The sequence below is a fragment of the Callospermophilus lateralis genome, chromosome 17, assembly GCF_048772815.1.
Source record: "Callospermophilus lateralis isolate mCalLat2 chromosome 17, mCalLat2.hap1, whole genome shotgun sequence".
Taxonomy (NCBI): Eukaryota; Metazoa; Chordata; class Mammalia; order Rodentia; family Sciuridae; genus Callospermophilus; species Callospermophilus lateralis.
The window spans coordinates 20,014,606-20,037,371 of NC_135321.1; the positions used below are offsets into that span (position 1 = coordinate 20,014,606).

The 22,766-nt window shown below is 34.6% G+C and overlaps 1 protein-coding gene across 2 annotated transcripts in view; it reads left to right on the top strand.

Annotated features, from left to right (window-relative positions):
• Positions 1–22,766, top strand: part of Mbd2 (methyl-CpG binding domain protein 2) — a 70,869-nt gene that overhangs the window by 24,394 nt on the left and 23,709 nt on the right. Inside the window, exons 3-4 of one of the 2 annotated variants that reach the window (XR_013089034.1) lie at positions 10,655–10,792; positions 11,804–11,927. Coding sequence is in view for 1 of the 2 variants with exons in the window: in XM_076836988.1 (XP_076693103.1) it covers positions 10,655–10,792 (138 nt within the window). In the remaining variant the exon portion in view is untranslated. The remainder of the gene's footprint in view (positions 1–10,654; positions 10,793–11,803; positions 11,928–22,766) is intronic. The other variant, XM_076836988.1, reaches the window with a different exon arrangement.

The following is a 22,766-nucleotide window of genomic DNA, read 5'->3' on the forward strand; positions in this document are numbered from 1 at the left end:
CTTCCAAGGGATTACTGGCATTTGATGAGCGTGGGTCACTATTGAGTATAGGTTTCTGTTAATTTGATATGAAATGGACACAATAGAAGTGAAGAGGAAGTTGCTCTTGTCTAGTGAGGAATAATAATGGCCTAGACACATGTGGTGCCCATGGAGATAGAACTGGACAGATTCTAGATCTCTTTTGCAAAGAGAATTAATAGGGTTTGCTAATGAATTGTGTGTGGAACATTACAAAAAGATTCAAAGGTGAGCTCTTGATTTTCACATTGGATGGATTAGGGTTTCATTTCTGAGATCGTTGTAGGAAAAGACTATATGGGTTGATAAAAATCATTTTGAATGTGCAAAGTTGAGGTGCCTAGTAAATATCCAAGGGGAGGTGTCATGTATGCAGTTGGGTATACTGTATTAGAACTGAGAGTCTGGGCTGGAAAGTCATTAGGGCATAGGTAGTATTCTGAGCAATGGGTTAGAGAAAAGCACTCACCTATAGAAAAGGAACCAGGACCAAGCCCTGGAGAAAATCTAAGGATTTGGTTAAATAAATCAGCAAAGTGGATTGAGGGATTGAGAAAAGGAGAGACTTCGAGAGGAGAGTGTTAAAAAAAAAAAAAAGTTATTGCTGTTGAAAGTTTAAGTAGAGGAAGACTGAAATTTCCATTGAGTTTGAGAACATGAAATTTGCTAATTACCTCAAGAACAGTTTTGGTGGGAACAGAGGGCAGATTGGATTGGGTGGTAAAGTAAATCAGAGATAAAATTGGTTAATGTAGACAATTATTTTAATAAATTTTCTTCAGTAGTGGGGAAATTACTAGGTGGTAGACAAAAGAGATGCTGTTTTGCTTAATCTCTGGGTAAATGGATAGCATCAGTGAAAAAACCATGGAAGTCAAGAAAGCCAAACATTTTTGCAGTGTAATGATGGTGTTGGGAACATGTAACCTGTGCTAGGTAGGGAAAAACGTGAAAGGGGTAAACAGCAGTGAGAAAATAGGATGGCTAATGGACAATAGTTGTAGATGGGGGTCAAAAAATGAAAAAAGTACCAAGTGAGCTGCAAGGGAAGGTAGTGGAAATCAGAGAATTGGTGCTTCATTAGAGGAGATGGTACAGTTACTAGCATTGACAAGCCTGTGACTATATTAGGTAAGCAAGATTAGATAGAGAAAGTCAAAAGACTCATGATGTTGGGTAAGTTGTCCACATGAGTATTTAGGTCCCTGAGGACAAATATTGGGATTGATTGGATGACTGGAAAACAAAAACAAAAACGTCTTAATAAATGACGAAGAAAACAGGAGGGGCAGAGGGTAGCTAAATGCTATGGGCTTTTAAAAAGCTGGTGTTTTTGAAGGAGCAAAAATGGGAAATGATTTGAAAGTAGTAATGGAGAGAAAGGAAGGAAATCTTTTCCACTTCCTGCCCCTTAGATGTGTGGTTGTAATGGATCAAGAGAGAAAGGGAGTGCAGAGTATAACTCAGTGGTGGAGCACTTGCCTATTCAGTAGGCCCTGGGTTGGAGCTATATCACATGGAAGCAGGGAGGGGAGATTTAAGAGCCATGGAAGTCTGAGGTAGATGTACGGAAAATATGGATGAGTGGTGGGTGATGATGTATGTGATCTGAGAAATGAGGAAGTGAGGCCATTTCGTTATTACTTGGGTAGGCAGAAATGTAAGGTGTGATGGGATTAGTTTTGGTTATTCTGAGAGTGGCGTTCGAGAATCTTCTTAGTGTACTTAGGACCTGTCTGGAACACTGAGCTCCATGAACACTAGCTTTGTGGCTTTGCTCTTGCCTTCATTCTTAGCTTTTTATATGTTGATCTGTAATAAAACTACATAGTGACGCATGGGCTTCTTTAACTTTTTGCTAAATCTCTATAAAGGAGAATAGGTCACCATTTTGGGCAAGTTTGATTCTCTTTCAAGTTTATTAGTATCCAAGGTTGGTTGGCTCTTATTTATCTCCAAGTTGATATTATCTTTACCAGTTAAACTTTCTGTTCACCTCTGAAGGGTAATCTGTTTTGTCTTTATGACTTAACTCGTCCTCCTGTTGGTTGACCTTACACTTTGTACTTTTCACCAAGGTGTTAACCATCATATTAGTTCCCTTTGTGTAGAACCAGTGTGCTAGATTATTTTCTTAGTTATACAGCAGTCAGTTACTATGATTTGTTACCTACAATGAAAGTTTTCAGATTCAGAATTGAGGAACATATTTTTTATGAACCTTGGCTCTCCAAGGAGCAATGCAGTGTGCCTCATGAAATGTACAGTGCTTGTTTTGATGTCTTAACCTCTTGTCAATGTGCTGAGCTTTAGATTCTTTGTATTCTTTATTTCCTATTATTTCATAATATAATAGCACTATGGTTGACAGTGACTGCCAAAAAAACACCATCTGGAGACTGGATTATTTTCCCATGGGACACTGTGTAGGGCTGGCTGCGTGATTCAGAAGAATATGCTGGTCATGTTTATCTATAAGCATAACTTTGAATGTTAAATAGTGATAGATGGAGCAAATCTTTTACATTATTTTTTTACATTATTAAATTTGAGGCAGATAATACAGATTACTCCATTCTTGGCTTAATAAGTCTTTACTGAAAGGCTACATTTAATTAGGATATCTACCACTTACTTAACATCTGTAAGTTTAAGACAAAATGAGACTAATGGGAAGGGCTGGATGGCAGAGCACCTAACATGTAATAACACTTTTTTTTTAATATTTTCTTTTTTTAAAAAATCCATTTATTGGGCTGGGGATGTGGCTCAAGCGGTAGCGCACTCGCCTGGCATGCGTGTGGCCCGGGTTTGATCCTCAGCACCAGATACAAACAAAGATGTTGTGTCCTCCGATAACTAAAAAATAAATATTAAAAAATTCTCTCTCTCTCTCTCTCTCTTAAAAAAAAGAATATTTCTAAAAAAATCAATTTATTTATTCTAATTAGTTATACATGACTTTTTGTGCTTCAGACATATCCAAGTATAATAAATCCTTTTGAGAGGGCCTGGGCTTGACTGTCAAATAAATATATACAGCTAGTGTCAAATTAGGTGTGAATGAGACAATTCCATACAATAGCAACCTTAGTTTGGGTAGGGCTGTTATATCTGATTGAAATTCTTTGGCATCTTTTGTAATAAATCCTTTGATGACTTTATAATTAAATCCCTTTAAGAAATTTTTTTCAAGCAGAACTCTTCAAGAAATGTTTTTGACAGTGGATTTCAGCCTTCCACTCTTGTATTAGCTGTAAATATAGGCCTTTTAAAATGAGCTCAAAGTGTAGTCTACCCATTATTAATTTTTTTTAGTATGATGCTATTGATCTTCTTAAATGTTGTTCCTCACATAGTATATTAGACCAAGTGGATTTTCCATACAAAATAATAGATGCCTGATACACTTTACTTTTTGCAAAAACTATGAAGGTTGCTGCCGGGTTTCTGTTCTTGTGACTAAAAGGCTCAGGGGTCACTCCAGTTAAACTGGGCTAATTGGGCTGCACGAAATAACCACAGAAGAGACACAAATACCTTTTTCTTTGGGGTCGCTGTGACAGCTCCTCTGACCTTAAGGGTCTGCAGGAAGAGAGAGCGAGAGCAAGCCCTGACCCTTTTTATTGAGGAAAAGCTATTCAAATGAGGCAAGGGGTCAGGTTTCAGGAGGCTGAGTTTATCTTCATGATGTCCACTATCAGCAGGTTGACTGACACCTGGGTAGGCCACACCCAAGGGCACAGTAAGAGAAGGGGACACACACAAGGCACTTCCATGGAAGATTCTATCCTAAACAGAGAAAGGGGTTATATTACAAAGGAACAGGTGAGCATAGCTTCACCCATGGGGCTGTAGCAAGACACACCCATGCACAAGACACTGACCCTCAACCCAAGAAGGGTGGGGAAAGCTCTGCCACATTTCTGTAACTGAGTGCCTCAGCACCCAGCCAGGGAGTGTGACCCAGTCACGTGCAAGATTGGTTTCCCACAGGTTGTATAAGCCTGTGCATACAGGAAAAACTGCTGAATTGTCTATTTTAAAATGGTAAGTTTTATGGTATGTGAATTTTATCTAAATTGTAAAAACTATGGGAGATTGCCAGGCACTTTTCATTGTTGACATTTGGTTTTATGGAATAGCATTCACTATTGGCTGTTGTATGTATTCTGGAGCAAATCTGGAATTGCTTTTTGAGAATAGTCTTTAATTTGATCTAAAAATACTACTCAGGCACATCTGTCTGTGTGTGAGCCAAGGGATGACTTTGCTTCTGGGAAAGCTCAACAGGTTAATTTTCTAAATTTCAAAGGTATGCTCAGTATCAAATTAATGTGAAAGAGATAAAGAATTTGTGTGCCAAGATAACTATAAACTTCTTTTGCTAATTGTTATCCTTACCCCCAGAATTAAAAGTTCTGAGGCAGGGATTTTATTGTTGGGTTTTGTTGTTGATTTTTCTTTTCATGACTGCGTATTCAGTGTGTAGTCAGTGTCTGGCATATGGTAGGCACTCAGTATTGGTTCAGTGACTGACTGGAAACTGCATTAGCAGCAGCAGCAATGACAACAACAACATTACATATGCATTACTTCATTGAATCCTTACAAGAATCTTTGCAATAGTTGTTATCCTCCTATCAGATAAGGAAATTGAAGTTAGAGATATAGTCTTTACTTCTCAAATTGGGGCATGAATATCTCTATGTTGTGTATACAAAAGCACAGAATTAAATAATGCTTGGATGATATTTGGAACTATCAGTTTTAGTTGAACACTTTGGATAGGTAGAACAACATTTTAACCTTAAGGCTAATTTTTAAAGTGAAATGCAAAATTTGCATGAATTTTAAGGATAAAATGAGCCAGTCATGTAATATGTGCAATATTGAACTTTCTCATGCAGCTTTTTTCAAAGCCAGTCTGAAAAAAGCAGTATTTAGGATATATAGCAAGTCTCTGGTGTTCAGAACATGTTATGTGAAAGTTTGACCCAGATCATTTTAAGGAATTCATTTCATATATCTTTAAGTTCTGTATGTAGTATACTGTTTCCTTCAATTGTTCTGCAAACATACCTACTGTAAACAAGGCACCTGTTATTCCCTCTATTCATTATCAATCTTCCATCTTACAGGCCCCCTCCTCTTATTGTCAGCAATATTATTATGGTACAAAACATTTGATTACCAATTAGTTTGAAATATTGGTTTGAGAAAATGAATAACAGTGATTTTTTTCCCTTAAGTACAATTCTTTGCTTTCAAAAAAATTTAGAGGACTTTACGTAGTTATCAACTGATTATTAACATCTTTTTGATGGTTCACTGTGTGATATTGTAACATACAACTCAAAAGGAATTCAGAGATTTGAATGGCAGTAAAATTCATTCTGCTTATTTATGTGATCAAGGTTTTTTAGTGCTACATCTATACAAAATTGAGAATAGGAATAGAATTGACACCAATTTTTGTCCTATTCTTGAAATTAAAAGTATTTATCTAGACCGTAAAGTTATTTAAAAATTTTTTTTTTTTTTTTTTTTTTCCTGGCCAGGGACAGTGGGCCTTGTAGTTTCAGCTGTTCCAGATGCTGAGGCAGGAGGGTTACTTGAGACCAGGAGTTCATGATCAGCCTGGGCAACATAGACTTTGACTCAAGATAGAACAAAAATAATTAAGAAAGATTATATGTGTGTGTGTGTGTGTGTGTGTGTGTGTGTGTGTGTGTGTTTTCTAAAAACCAAAAATTTGTATGTAATACATTATTAGTGGTTTATATGCTGTAGAAGAAATTTTATCACTAAGAGTTTTATGGTTACAAAGTATAAAAAATATTCATGTATACAAAAATTTTCAAGTTAAAATAGGAAGTAATTGTGAGAATGGAATTATTATTATGTTTGATATTGGGGATTGAACCAGGGGTGCTTTACCATTAAGCTATATCGATCACCCCTTTTAAAATTTTTTATTTTGAGACAGGATGTTGTTAAGTTGCTTAGGGCCTCACCAAGTTGTTGAGGCTGGTCTTGAATATGATCCTTCCCAATCGCTGGGATTATAGGCACGTGCCATCATGCCTGTCAGGAATGGAATTATTAATTCAAAGACAAAAAAGTTTTTTTTTTTTTTGTATGTGTGTGTGTGTGTGAGTGTATAGATGGTAATATTGGGTATATTGACTTCTGTTACATCATAAAGTGATATAATAGTTTATTATTAAAGTGTCAGTATTTCAAATACTTCTGGTAAGTGTATTATTTGTAATTATTTTCATTAAATGAAATATGAAATATTCTTGTTATCAACTTTAAAATATGAGTGAGGTTGTATATTTTTAAAATTATCTGTGTAAGAATACAAAAAATACTGGACAACCACTGGTTTATGAAACATAACCCTTATCCACCTCTTAAGTTATTCTGTAATTAAGTTAGATCACTGGAAGATTATACAATAATGAGATCCTACTGCTTTAGCCCTTTTCAGAATTATCTTCACTGAATTGTCCTTAAAGTCTTATGTTCTTTTATGAAAGATTACTAAAAAAGGAAAAAAGTTAACCCATTTGAAGTCTGTTTAATATTTCTTGTAATGTTGAGTGTCTTTATTTCTTCTATATTTAGCACCAGGACATTTGTTTTCTTCATTAAGTGGTATATTTCCTCCTTTCTGACTGTGATAACTAAATGATTTAATGTTTCTTTTTGCCTCAGCCTGTGGAAAATTCAGATCCACATTTGATGCTTAGCTCTAGTATAACTTTCAACTTTGTCAAAAGGAATTTTTTTTTCTCTGCATCCTTGATTGTGTTTTTAAAAATTAAATTTTTTAAATGAAAATTTTATTGTATAACTGTCCTTTGTGAGTATACAAAGAACCACCTCACATACTTCATGGAAAGAGAAGAAATTTCTTTCAAAATAAAAATTTATTTTCCCCTCAGCAATGAGGATAGAATAGGTCCTCAAAAAAATTAAATACTTGGGACTGGGACTGGGACTGGGGCTGGGGCCGGGGCTCAGTGGTGGAGTGTTTGTTTTGCACGTGTGAGGCACTGGGTTCAAGTCTTGGCACCACAAAAAAAGATATTATGTCCATATACAACTAAAAAAATTTAAAAATTAGTCTAGTGTACATTATAAAATTCATTAAATTTTCATTCAAGGACCTGCCTACATACTGAGAATAGTTGACAAAGTTTGCAAACCTTTAGTTCTAATGTTACAATGTGCTTGTTTGCCAGTTTCATTTTGTAATATAAAGAACTGCTTTACTTTTTTTGAATATTGAAAGAGATTTCAAATATATGGGCAGCTCTAATCTTGTCCCTTGTGACTGTTTGCTTTTTAACTCCTAAGTTAAAAGGAGTTTATGGCCTGTTGGTTATTGTTTAGAAGAATTCTGCAATGTGGCTGGGTGTGAATTAGTGGTGACTCTTCAAGTCCTTAGGGGAGAGTGATAAAACAATTTACTGTTTTTGTAACAGCCTCCGGGAAAACCAGCTTTATGGATGACTCAACTTGATACATTTTTGGAATATAATATTAATCAGTAAAAACTTATTTCTGTCAAATCTGTAGGCCAGTTAAAGAGAAGCAGTAGTAAAATCCCAAATGAGATTAAGAGAGGAATGATGTAGCATGCTTGAATAAAGTCCCCTGTTCTGTGCCACCAGGGGATTAACTGCCTCATTGAACAATAGAGGTTAATTGTATGTCTTGAATCTTTTAGCTGGTTTCCCAATTTTTCTTTAGTGCCCCCAAAGCACAAGTTAATGCAAAAATATCAGCCTTACTCATCAATAGTTTCATGTGGCCCATGCTTCCAGTCTGTGTTGAATCTAGATTCATGGTTTAGAACAGTATCGAAGGGTCCCTGCTGCCTCCAGTTATCCTTTGTAACAATCGTAATTTCAGGCTCCAATATGTTTGCTCCTACAAATAGCTGCCACTTTTTTTTTTTTTTTTTTTAGCACCAGCTGAATATATTGTTCTTTTATTAAAAAACAAAAAACTTAAAAACCAAACAAGGTATTTGTTTAATAAAACAATTATCTGATTATACCTAATTAGCAACAGAAACAGTTTTCCATAAGTATTTGTATGTTAAGCTTTTTTAAGATTGAATGTTGACAATTTTGTAGATTGTATGACTTCGTTAAGGACTTGAGAACGTTTTAGACGTGAATCAGAGATGTCCAAACTTTTTGTGGAATACAGAATTAGCAGGGACCTTTTTAAAAATTCACACTCGTGGGCCTAGTATTTTTTAGAGATGGTATCCCAAGGTGGTGGTTTTGTAGCCTGTCAGTCACATTTGCTGATGATTTATTTTTTTAAGTCATCAAGATAAAGCTGTATATCAGAGAAATAATATGTTAGAATTATTTGAGATGAATATAAACATACCTTGGGAGAAAACTGAGATAAAGGAATGACAGAAATGTTCAGTACTTACAAAGGAGGTAGGTATATTGTGGGTAAAGGGGAAGAGGTGAGGGCACATTTATTAGTGGATCCAAATGTTGTAGTAATTACCATACTTACCTTCCTAGATGCTAAAACTCCTTAAGCAGTGGTCACAAACTCCATGCCTTTAGAGCTTGGGTAGGTAATGTAAGTTATTGAGAAATGTTGCAAAATGAGAACCTGACATCTCTGGTGGACAGCTATTGTCAGGGACTGTTGCCAAACCAAGTCTAGCATTTCTCCTATACCTTTCCCTGTGTGAGGAGCTGGGATTCCAGACTTTATGTGAAAACACCAGGTTTTTAGATGCTGGTTTAATGTACTGAAGGTACCAAAAAGTGAACAACAGATACCCATCTGTTAGCTTTGGTGTTCCTACCACAAATCAGCAGTCTTTGTTTTAGAGCATTGCCTCTTCAAGTGTGGTTCCTGCATCAACAGCATCAGCATAATGGTGACCTTCCTAGACATGCGATTATTAGATCCTACCTCAGCTCTACTAAATCAGAATCTCTGGGGATGAGGCCCAGTCCACATTGTTTTAACAAGCCCGATGGGTGGTCCTGATGTGTACTTGGGTTTGAGAATTATTGGGAACATGAAGATATATTGCAATTTCTGTGTGGCGATACTAAAGGCAAAAGCTCATCAAATATCCTATAAATTTGTCAAGTATATTTTTTGTTTAAAAAATATGTAGGGTATTTTTTTTATATAAATGACTATGTATTATGTGTGTACATATGTATGTGTGTTGTATATGTGTGTGTGTGTGTGTGTGTGTGTGTGTGTATGAAAAACTTTTTTTTTTTTCCCAGAATCAGCACAATCATTACATTGGATTTTCTCCCCCATACCTTTTTTTTTTTTTTCTTGTTGTTTTTTGTTGGGGTATTGCAAGAGAATTTAATAACAACTCTGTGCCACATTTTGACCTCATTAGAGTATATCTTACATTTTTATTTTCTGCTTGGTTAAAACTTGATAAATGTGTTACATAGCTTTCTGAAGCTCAATTTAAAATCTCTTGTGTAAAAAGATTAAATGTGAATATGTTAAAGTTTAGGAATACTGGTTGAAAAACCCTTATGCAAAATTCTTGAGACCAGATGTGTTTTGGATTGGGTTCTTTTCAGATTTTGGAATATTTACATACATGCACGAGATAGCTCACTTGGGATTGAGACCCAAGTCCACACACGAAATTTGTTTTTTATGTATACTTACTGCACATAGCCTGACTGTAATTTTATAAGTATTTTTAGTGAACCCGAGTTCCAACTGTGACCTGTCACACAGGTGTGGAATTTTCCACTTGTGATGATGTTGTTGCCCCCCAAAAATTTCAAATTGGGCGTGCTTAACTTGTATATCCTTATTTTATCACATTTTTCTTAATTGAATTTTTTTAAGAATTATTTCATTTTTATATAAAAAGGAAAGTTAATTTACGTTATTTCAAGTAAGTGTGGCTTCCTAATTGCTGATCAGATTGTTTATGTTTTAATACCCACATATATTTAGTACCAATATTTTTCTCTATTCCCAAAATGTAGAGATGATTGCTATGCCAGTGATTGTTGTCCTTAAACTTCTCCTTCCTTTTGTATAACTCAAACAAATTTGGCAATTTAAAATTCTTAATACTTTAAAGACCAAATTAATTATGAATTTTATATAGATAATTTTCTTACATTGAAAAGTATATAAGATGTGGTGGCACATGCCTATAATCCCAGCACCTGGGGAGATGAGGAATACTAAGTTACCTACTGAGGCAGGATGATCACAAGTTTGAGACTTCAGCAATTTAGTGAGGCCCTAAGTAACTTTGCAAGACCTTGTCTCAAAGTAAAAAGGGCTGGGGATATAGCTCAGTGGTAAAGCACCCCTGGGTTCAATGCCCAGTACCAAACAAACAGACAACAAAACAACAACAAATCCCTGAAGTATACACAAGATTTTCATTTGTTATGAGAAAAATTCATATTTGTCTTATAAAATAACAAAATGTACTTTCAGAGTATTTAAAATGCTGAGTTAGACTGAGAATTTTGGCATAATCTGATTTAAAGTAATAAACATTAAATTAGAAGAAAATCATCATGTTTATATATGATATTTATTAATGAAAACACATTATATTCATTCACAGGGTAAACCAGACTTGAATACAACATTGCCGATTAGACAAACAGCATCAATTTTCAAACAACCAGTAACCAAAGTCACAAATCATCCTAGTAATAAAGTGAAATCAGACCCACAACGAATGAACGAACAGCCACGCCAGGTAAGAACCTGATTTGTCCTCCAGTCTCATTTTCTAGAAAATTCTAGCATTTTTGCCAGACAGTTCAAGAAAATTCTGGTTGAAATGGAATGTATATGGAAAGAAAATTATATTATGCTCTAGGAATATTACATGAATGCTGGAGAATCACTATTATAAGATTTAGGTTAAGTATCTTGAGGAAAAAGTTTAAAAGTTCATTAAAAATGAATCTAATGACATGGACTATAGTTTTATGCTTTTTGTGTGGTAATATATCAGACTTGGTTCTGCTAATCTTAGTTTTTAAAGATTATCTTTCTAGGAGTAACATGGCACAGAAGGACGAAGCATGCAGTCTGTGTTAAAAAATATTTCTGTTACTTGGAAACTACTGTTTAGGGGGGGACTTCTGATTTCTTATTTCATGAAAACCATCCCACCCCTTTTGAAAAACAGATACACTTTGTAAATATTGTATATTGTCTTGGTGAGTTTCATATTTGTATAAATTCAATTTATTTTTCTCTTTCTTATTGCTTCAAGCTGTATTCCACCAGAATCTTTTCTTAGAAAAATGGTATTATCTGGAAGGCCTCCCTGCTGCATAGTAATGCCATATAGCCAGAGAGGGAGACTTGACCAAATGCCAGACCTTCTACGTAATGTTGCTTATTCACTCCCCTAATTGTGGTCAAAAGCTCAGCTATTTCTATGAAGTTCCAGTAACAGTGGGTGAGGGAGTGGAGGGAGAAGCATCTGTGTATTGTTTTCCTCTCCTTTCTCTGCCTTCTCCCACCTGAGGATGAGGAACACTGAGTTACCTACAACAATGGTCTTTTGCTCTCATACTCCCTTTTTAGATGTCTCACTCCACCCTTTCATTTGAATTTTGTTTTTCACTAGTCCTTCAAGTGTCTCATCTCCAGACTTCACAAAAGACTGGGTCAAAACTTTCAGACAGTTACTCTAGAAGAATCTACTTAAAGAAATTCGGTTCCCACATCCTCTGTAGTGTTTTTTCCTCTTCAGGTGAGCCAGGAAAACAGAAGATATTTGGAGCCACATTGGATCAGCATCTTGCTATAGATGTCTCAAGATTTGAAGTTCTAAACTTGCTTTACTGTTGGTCCCCAAGAGATTCAACAGGGGCCATGTAAGTGTATCACATCCAATATCAAAGATGCGTACCTGCATGTGCCTTTAGGTTCTTGTCATCACTTAGGTTTTCTTTGGACCATTCAGCTTTCTGTGTGAGGCTTTTTCCTTCTGTTTTACTACTGTACCCAGGATAGTCACCAAACACTGGTAGTTTCAGAATATTCATTACAACATGGAAGGAATTCTGCCATTCTGAACTTTACCCACCTAGGTAAAGCCATTCCCTAGTTGTATTCTTTCTCAGGTACTGTCTGAAGTCTTGAACATCTTGTTCTTTCGCTTTTTGGTGATTTAAAAATCACTTACTCACAGAGATTTTTATTAACTGAAATTTTTGAAAGTGTATAATTGGGTAAAAGAGTTGCTTCAAAAACCCAAAAGGTAAAGGTAGAATATATATAATCTTTGATAACAGTGTTCTACATTGGAAATTTGGGTTTTCATAGGTAGCATTTAATAGATTTTTATCCTCATCTTTTCTTTGTCTAAACATTCTCAATGTAGTCTATAATGAACAAATATTTTGTTTACAGACCAGTCAGTTAGCAACTTCTGGTCATTCTGACAGTAATTTGTTTTCTGAACCTAATTTCATTCACAGATTTAAAAAACTATAGAGTTATATTTACTGAATATGTTGCTGTCTATAAAGATATTGGTAACTTAGAATTTTAAAGCTGAAGAGTCCAGAATAATTGCTCCTTATTCTTTGGTATGTTGAATAGTTTTGAGTTTTCCTTCTTTTATTATGGTTTATGAGATTACTGTCTAATGAAAAGTATGTGTCACAAAAGCTAAATTCTTTCCCTTTCCTCTCTCAGCAAAAAAAGAATGTCATTTTAATGCAGGTCTTTTGAAAGTTAGTCTTCCTTTTAGCTTACATAGACAGGAAGGCAGATTACTTTTCCAAAAGCTTGGGATGTTTTTCACTTTATCTTCATGTTATTGGATGATATTTACAGAATGGTTTGATTATACTAAGACATTGGTTGTCTTTTGCCTTCATTATCTTCAACATAAAAATTGAGGTAATATGTGACTACTGTGTCTCCAATAGGATTCCAAAATATCTAGGAAAGTAGAGGAGAGATAATTAATGCTTTTAACATCATGATCTGTCATCTTGATTGTCATCTTGATATTCCAGTTTAGAGTGAGGTTTGTTAGTAAAGGAAAGATGTTGATTTCAATTATATTTTGAAATGTATAGCAGATGACAGCTACTCAATCATTATTGAGTAGATAGTTAGCAAAATATACATAGGCAAAATGATTCTTCTAATTTTGCTACCCATTAATTAATTAAACTTTTAAGTTTCCTGTTTCATTTCAAGTTATTTTTATCATATAGTAAATGAATTAGACAATGAGGTTTCTATTCTTGAAGTTCCTGTAGATATTTTTATTTTATAACCACATCACATTCTGGGTGTGGTGTCACCCCCCCTGTAATCTCACTGTTTTAGGAGGCTATAGCAGGAGGATTGCAAGTTTGAGGCCAGTCTAAGAAAGTTAGTGGGACAGCTGTCAATCAATCAATCAATCAATAAAGGGCTGAGGATAGAGCTCAGTGGTAGAGTGGCCCTGAATTCAGTCCCTAGTACCACACTCACAGGTATGTTGAATTTTGAAGCCCAGAACGGGGATTAGGTTTCTGCATCTTAATCTACATTTTACCTTCAATAGGTTTCAAGTGATTAATTTAAATAAGAAGCAATTATAAAAGTAATTCTGTCTTATAGGCACATATGTCCAGGTCATTATATGCAGTCTAATGTAAATTATACACATTATCAGTTTTTAATATATTGATTCCTTATAAATGTCTTAACTCTAAAAATGTAAATTAGTGTATGTAAAAAGAAAAGTACACTAAACAGAATTCTGTACAGAATTCAGTAGTGATTTCTGCTTATAATTAAAATTGTGAAGTATAAATGGTATTTTAACTCCTGCTTATCATAGAGTAAGTAGTCAATAATTTTTATATAAAGTTTTAGCATATTTGATATTATCTTTTCATTAGATTGAAAAGAAACCTGAAATGAAGTGAATTTTTCCAAGTATCAGATTGTTATTCCCAACAGTAGGATCACTAAAATCTCCGTATTGATTCAGATACTTAAACATGTCCTAGGATTTTAGTGTGCTTGAATTGTGATTTTATTGTGTCTTTCCTGGCTTATGTCTTTAAATATGTGAAAAACTCACATTTTGGATTTTAATTTCTTTAATGCTGTCATCTTTGATGCCTTCCAGACTTTGTTTGCTTCTTTTTTTAACTCTTATCCTCAAAGAAATTTCATCTTTGAATTATAACTTCTTCCTTTTAATTATTAAATTATAGGATGCTAATAGGCTTTTGATGTTATTGATAATCTATGAATATTAATTATATTTCTTAAAGAATATTCACTTTTTTTTTGTAGGAGTAAATATTTAAAGCCAGTGAAAAACGCTTATTTGAGTCTTCCACTTGATCTTAGATTTTTTTTCCATTTATTTTGTTTTCTAATCCTTCTTCCAGAGGATATGAAATATCTCTTTACCCCCTCCCAGAAGTCAGCCTTATCTTTTAGAAAGAATAGTTTAAAATATACTAGAAGAAACATTGCAGATGAAAGATAAATTTAAAAACCATGTGCAACTTTAAACACATTGTGTGTGAAAAGTTTGTGAAGTATTTCAGTACATAGTTGTTATAACTGAGACAATTATTATTCATCAAGGCTTTCTAGCTAGCACCTTTACTTCTTTCTAACTTTTGAAAGAGATATCCAGTATAGTCTTATCCTAATAGTTTATTATTGAGAAATAGATCAGCTCAAGTACAGAATCCCATGAAGGGTATTATAATCCTTTTTCTTGACAGAAAAATTGGCTGCTTCGGGAATAGAAAATGCATGACATGTCCTATGCTTCTTAAAAGCATTACTGTGGGGAATGTTGGGAACCTGCCTGGTACAAATTGACAAATAAATAGTGTAGGCAAGTGGGGTTGGGGATGTAACTCAGTTGGTAGAGTGCTTGCCTCACATGCACAAGGCCCTGAGTTAAATCCCTAGGACCACATACACATACACAAAAAGGTATAGGCAAGTGCTGTAGGTGTTGAAGAAGGGTGAGGTGACTGTGGCTAGGAGGTTTGGGATAAGACATATGCTGGCTAGGAGGTTTGGATGAGATGTATGCTGGATTTGGAAGATTGAGAGAAGTTGGAAAAGCACTTGAGACGGAGAGAACATTCCAATTTGGGAGAGTAGATTTCAGAAAGCTGTTACTAGGGAATGGGCAAAGAAGGAGGAACAAGCTGAATGGAAAAAAGTTTTTATGGGAAATTACGGGAGTTGAGGGTGGTTCATGTTGAAGTTTCTTTAAATGCCAGTCTTTAGAAGTTTTTAAAATGTTATTTGCTTTCTTTATTTTATTTTTTGGTATTGCTTTCTTTATAAGAGAAATATATGGAATAGTCAAAAGAAAAAATTACTCATTTTCATTTTTATAATAAAATCTTAATATTTTCTTTTACTGTTTAAATGTTTTCTTTAAATATTTTAATAATTTTTAGACAACAATTTTTTTCAATTTTTTATTCTAATTAGTTATACATGACAGTAGAATGCATTTTGACATATCATATATAGAGTATACCTTCTCATTTTTCTAGTTGTATGTGATGTAGAATTAAACTGGTTGCCTAGTTATATATGCACATCGGGTAATAATGTCCGATTCATTCTACTATCCTTCCTACTACCCTCATACCCCTCCCCTCCCTTTACTCTTCTCTGTCTAATCCAGAGTGTATTTGTTCTTCCCTAGCTGCCCCCATCCCACCCCTTATTGTGAATTAGCATCTGCATACCAGAGAAGACATTTGGTCTTTGGTTCTTTGGGATTGGCTTATTTCGCTTAGCATGTTAGTCTCTAGCTCTGTCCATTACTGGCAAATGCCATAATTTCATTCTTCTTTAAGGCTGAGTAATATTCTATTTTGTATATATACCATATTTTCTTTATTCTTCATCTGTTGAAGGGTACCTAGATGGTTCCATAGTTTAGCTATTGTGAATTGATCTGCTATAAACATTGATGTGGCTGAGTGACTGTATTATGCTTTGGTTACCACCTGTTTGTTAGTGATACCTAATCTGTGTCTTTATCCTGAGTTTGAGTTATTGCTATTAGTCCACCTGCCAAGATTGCTGTCAAATGTTTTCTCTGGTATGCAGATGCTAATTCACAATAAGGGGTGGGATGGGGGGCAGCTAGGGAAGAACAGACGTACTTTGGAAGTATCACCATACCTCTAATTCATCTTCCTAAACTCCTTCGGCATCTTATTAAACCTTTGTGCTTTATTCCAGTAAAAGTACTCTGTTCACTACTTTGTTCTGGCCCTACCCAGAAACCTGACTGTGATCCTTGATTCTTTGCATCTTTTCATGCTACTTTCTGTGAGTCCTATTGATCCTTCCTCCTGAATGTTCCTTTGTTCCATCCCTATACCAGGTAACTAACATTTTATCCTGTCTTCCTTCATTCTTCATATTGCAGCAAGTTGCTCTTCTGACACGATGCTCTAATAGTAATGTTCTGTTGAAAACCCCTGATGTTTCCTGTTAGATTTTAGGGTAAAGTCAGAACATTTTACATGACTAAGCTCTTCTTGATTTGGCTTTTGTTTACCTGTCTGACTTCACTTTCTTCTCTGGTTCAGCTTTTTGAATGTGTTATTCATCCCCACCTCTCGTCCTTACATAACATGATTATATTTCATGCTGTTCTATTTTCCATCTTCAACTGGCTGTTTCCTTTTCATCTCTCAGCCTGAATTTAAATGTCATTTCTGTTTAGAAAACTTTTGTTGTCAAGTCTGATTTGGAGACCTTCCTCAGTGTTTCTTCTTTTTCCTTTTCTGATTATAGTTGTATTATAGTTATTCATTTCTTTGTGGACAGTCTCTTCATTATATCAGTGTTCATATGTATTTCTTGAATTAATTGAATTGAATTAATGAATGAATTTATTCATTTATCCAATCATCGGTCACTGTGCCTTCCACTTGTGTCAGGCACTTTTCTAAGCAATGGGGATACTGTAATGAACAAAGTCCCTGCTCTCATGGAACTTGACATTTATTGTAATAGAAAGAGAGAGAGACAAACAAACAAATGCATTTATAGTGTATCATGTTGTGATATATGCAGAGGAAAATGGAAGAATGAGAGAGTGTATGATATTCAAAAGCAGAAGTGTGGGGAGAGCCTTCTAGACACAAGTCTTATTTTGGCTATTGTATGTATGAGGCCTTACTTAGGGGCTAGAAGATCATTTAAAAAAAAACCCTCTTCTAGGAAGTTAAATTAAAGCATAAATTATAAGGCTTGTTTCATGGTGGTGAAATTGACAAAATATGTTAGTTGATTAACTGTTTATGAAGGATCTTAGATAGCTGACTCGGCCAGATGAAGAGTTGACTGCAAGAACAATTGATGTTATTGTTTTTGACAGGAACATGCAGATATGTCAGGGTCACTCAGTTTTTGTTTTGTTTTGGTACTGGGGATTGAACCCAGAGGCACTTTATCACTGACACATGTGTCCATTCCTTTTTATTTTTTTGAGAAGGGTCTCACTGATTTGGTTAGGGCCTTGCTAAGTTGCTGAGTCTTGCCTCAAACTTGTGATCCTCCTGCCTCAAGAATATTTTTAAAATATAATAAAATAAGAATTTCAGTATTAAAAAATTTATACTCTTAAACTAATTGTTGGATATCCAATTATAAGAGATGGAGTTCTCAAGTTCCCTGGAGTCCAAGGGGGGAGGGTGTTTTGAAATATAATGTAATGCTTTATGAAGGTAAGCGTTGAAATGGAAGCATTATATGTGTATTTTTTAAAATTAAGTCATCCATAGTATATTCATTCATTGTCACCTCTAATCATCCTGTATTTTTCTAATCCATTTAAAAATGATGACTATCGTGGAAGAATGCATGAATTTTTAAAAATTTGTATTTCTCTGAGAAAAAGTAATATAGTGAAAAAATTAAGTAGTATTGGAAAAACTTTTATTTCTCACAGCAGTAGTATACTATTTCAATTTTTTATGTCTTCTTAGTCCTTCCTCAGAGCATTTATTCTTAGTTATTATATGCCTTAGCAGTTACCTCTATAATTCTAAATGATACATTTATTAGGCTGTATCTGTTAATTTTTAAATTCTAGGCATTATTTCTTGACATCCTGCAATGGTAGATTTGTATCTGGTTTTCTCTCTCTGCTGTCATGCTCCTCACATAGTTATATCTCAGTTTTAGATCTAGGTTAAATAATCAGGGCTTATATTCTAGTAACTGAGAATATTCGTGGGTAGGGAAAGTGAAGCCCTGTCATCACCACTCCTTTCACTCATGATTCTTTGTTGTTGTTTGTAATCTTAATTCTATGCTAGGTTTTCTATATAATTACAGTAAATCTTTCTTGGTGCTTTAAAATTTCTGCCACCTGCCATCAACGATATATTCTATATGCTGAAGTCCATGAGATTCCTCCTTATACTTTTTTTGGGGTCATCTTAGCTCCGACTCCAGTCTGGATTCCTTCTCTGGTCTTGTTATACAGCTGTAGCTCTGGATTTGCTTTTGCTGAGCTTCTGTGTTGGAGTTTGTTTTCTGGATTTCTGTCTTCCTCCTTCTTGGTCTATTTCCTAAATCAGTAATATACCTTCCAGTACCTTACTAATAAAATGTAATGGAGGCAAAGTTTTGAGAATGTGCACATTAAAATGACTTTATTTTACTTGGACAATCAAGTTTGTCTAGAGATGGGAGTCTAGTGGAAAATCATTTTCCCTGGAGTTCTCAAGGCCTTGCTTCATTGTCCCGTACCTTCAGGGTTGCTGAAGGGAAATATACTGCCATGCCAAATCTTTTTTCTCCTATGGCTTGTTTTCCCCTCTCTCAGATTGGTTAGTATATTTATGATTTAAAAAAATTTGATGGTGTGTGTACTGTAGGTCTTTTTTCATTCAGTGTTTTAGTGGGTAATATGGATGACTCCTGTCCTTTGTTTGGGCAATATTCTTGTCTTCCATAATTCCCTTCTCCCTTGAACTCCTCAACTTTCCATTCTTTTTTTTGTGTGATTGGGTAGTAATCATTTTAGAATTTTCTCTAATTTGCCTGTCTGCTTTTGTATTTTTCCATCTTGTTTTACTTTCTGGAATATTATCTTGATTTTTAATTTCTAGTTATTCATATTTTTTTTATTTTAATGATTTATATTTTAAATTTCAGATGACTTTTTCATGGTCTTTATGTGTAAAATTATGCTATGTTGTTCTTTCTTCATGAATGCAACATGAACTCTTTTTTTAAAAAAATATTTCTTTTTTAGTTGTAGTTGGACACAATACCTTTATTAATTTATTTATTTTTACATGGTGCCGAGGATCGAACCCAGGGCCTTGCATATGCTAGGCGCACACTCTACCTCTGAGCCACACCCCAGCCTTCAACATGAACTCTTAACTCTTTTTTATATTAATTGTAGAGATGTTTTATTCGATGTTAGGTTTATTTCCTACTCCCTCCATTGACTGTTTGTTTTGGGTTCTGTCTGTCTTGTTGGCTGTTAGGACATTGCTTCAGTGAAAAACCCATTGTTTTGGATTTACACCTGGAATTAGAATTGTTATGTTCAACTATGTTAGATACTACCAGTTTTTCAAGTGATTATGTGAATTTATACTTCTATCAGCAGTATTCATTTGTTTCAGATTTTTGTCAGTCTTACTATTGTCTGTTGTCATCAATCTTTGTGTTAGCCTTTTGTCATTGTGACAAACATCTGAGAAAAACAACTTTCAGGAGGAAAGATTTATTTTGGCTCACAGTTTCAGTCCAAGGTCGGGTGGCTCCATTGCTTTGGGCCTGGGGTGAAGCAGAGCATCATGCCAAAAGGGCATAGCAGGAGAGAGAGAAAACGGTCAAGCACATGAGATAGCCTTCCAGGGCATGACCTACTAATGATCTACTTCCTCCAACTTGGCCCCACTTCTTCATATTTTCAGTACCTCCCATAATGCCATCAATCCATTAGTAGATTAATCTATTGAAGGGTCAGAGCCTTCATGATCCAGTCATTTCCCTAAAATCCCACCTCTGAACATTGCTTGTATTGAGGACAAGCCTTCAGCACATGAGTCTTTGGGGAATGCTTCATGTCCAAACTCTCGGTCTTTAAAATTTTAAATATTCTAATATGTGTTTTGGGATATTTCTTTGCTGTTTTAGCTTGCAGTTTCTTGGTAACTAATGCTACTAATAACTAATTATATGTGTAATTGATCGTCTAGAGGTCCCTTTTTTTATGAAATCCTGTTCAAGTCTTTCATGCATTGTTCTATTAGATTATTTGTCTTTTTTCTCATTGATTGTGGGAGTTCTCTGTATAGTTTGGCTATGAGTCATAATGCTTGCTCCCAATTTGCAGATTATCTTTTTACTTAATGCTCTTTTTTTTTTTGTAAATATGACATCATAATTTGAAGCAAGTTGAGAGGTGGGACAGAGACTGGGAGGGTGTGGGGACTTCTGGGCGCTACTGAAATTCTATTTTCTGATTTGGGTGGTAGTTACACAGGCATGTTTATTTGTAAAACTTCAGTGAGCTGTTTCCTTTTTTTTTTTTTTTTTTACACATTTTTGTATGCAGTGTTGTGATGAGGATTTGCAAAAAGTAAAGAACATATTTTATCAATCTCTTCTTTTGTTTTTCTGTGACACATTTAAGAAATGTGTGATTATTCCAAGATTATCAATATATTCCCTTATGTTATCTTCTGACACTTGTTTTACATTTAGATCCACAGTCTATCTGGAATTGACCTTTGGTTTTGATGTAAGGTAGACTTATTTATTTTTTCTGTAAAAGTATCTAACAGACCCAGAACTATTTATTGAATCCTTTGCTTTATATTGTTAACTTTGTCATAGATGAAGTGTTTAAATATGTGAAAATCAATTTTTAGACTCCATGTTCTTTTCTTTTAATCTATTTGTACATGTTAATCTCTTTTGCTTCTCTTCTGCTGTATTCTATTAGTTTGTATTTTTTAAATAATTTACCATCGTACTCTTGCTTTACAAAAAAGTGTAAATATATGGTACCATAAGTTTTGAAGCTTTGCTGTTCTGATTCAAGATTATCTTGATTATACTGGTCTGTCTGCATTTCACATAAATTTCAGACTCAGTTCATTCACTTTTCTACAAAACCTGCTAGGATTTAAATCTAGACTAATTGGGGAGAGATAATATTTTTTATAGCATAAAGTCTTGTACTTACCAATCTACAAATTTTGGTCTATTAAGATTTTATACTTTGCAATGTAGTGATCTTAGACATTTTAATTGACTCCTAGATATTTGATGTTTTTGGTGTTACTATAAATGGTAAAGTTATACAATTTTTATTTTCTAATTATCTTTTGCTAATTAGAAATAATTTTTCTTTCCATATCTTATAGGTGAGTTATAGTTGTACACATTGATGGGATTAGTTGTTACATGTTTGTGCATGCACACAATATAACAAGAATATTTGGCCAATATCATTCCCCAGTATTTCCTCTTCCTCCTTCCTTCTGTCCCTTTGTTTTACTCTACTAATCTTCCTTCCTGATGTGCTCCCCCACTTTATTTTCCTTTTTCCTCCCTAGTGTCTACATATTAGAGAAAACTTACAATCCTTGACCTTCTGAATCTGTCTTATTTTGCCATAATGTTCTCCTACAAATGAAATAAACTACATGAAACTATTAATCATTTTCTTTATGGCTGAATAAAATTCCATTGTGTATATGTACCATGTTTTTTCTATCCATTCGTTTGTTGTAGACACCTAGGCTAGTTCTATAGTTTAACTGTTATGAAATATGCTGCTGTAATAATCGGTGTGCATGTATCACTGTAGTATAATGACTTTAATGCTATAGGATAAATACCAAGGAGTGGTTGGTATAGCTGGATCATATGGGGGTTTCATTCCTGCTCTTTTCATATTGCTTTTGTTTCTTCCTTTCTAGCTCTGTGGATCTGAGGTTTTACTGTTTTTACCCTATTGGCTTTTAGTGCCCCCATAGGGTTCTAATACCTCACCTTTGAGGGGAAGGACAATGTTAACAGATCCCAATATAAGCAAAATACCACCTAAAACCACATAGTTATTATTAAGACTATTTGGATTATTTGCAGTTTGGTCACAATGTAAAGAAATGATGAACTTAATTATTGTCTACAGTATAATCAATAGGTTTGTAAAAAGGTTTACAGTTTTGGTTGGTGGACAAAGAACCGGGGGTGAAGTGTAGGAAGATATGCTGAGGAGGTAGGAGGTGAGGAAAACCTCACAACAAGAAAGTGTGAAAGAGAAATGTAAAAAAGAGGGATAGTAGCAGGAGAATAGAGAGGTTGTAATTTGAGTAGACAAGTAAAAGGGAAGACTACTAGTAGAGTACATAGGACAAACACGCATTTATTAAGAAAAATAAAAAATGTAAAAATAGTAAAAATTAGAAAAATACAAAGAAGGAAAAATATATATACAACTGTAATATACTATTCAGTTGTCTCACTCCTCAGTATCCTAATTCGTGCAGAGTACTTTGTTTCACATGTGTTGGGGATGTGAGGGCGGGAGAATAGAGAGGGAGAAGAAAGAAAAACAGATCTCAGAGGAAAAAACAAGGATTGTTTGGTCGGAGATCACTATCTTTCCTGCTTCCCTTCTCATCCAATAGGTGGGGTTGTCTGTTTTAGTTGGTATC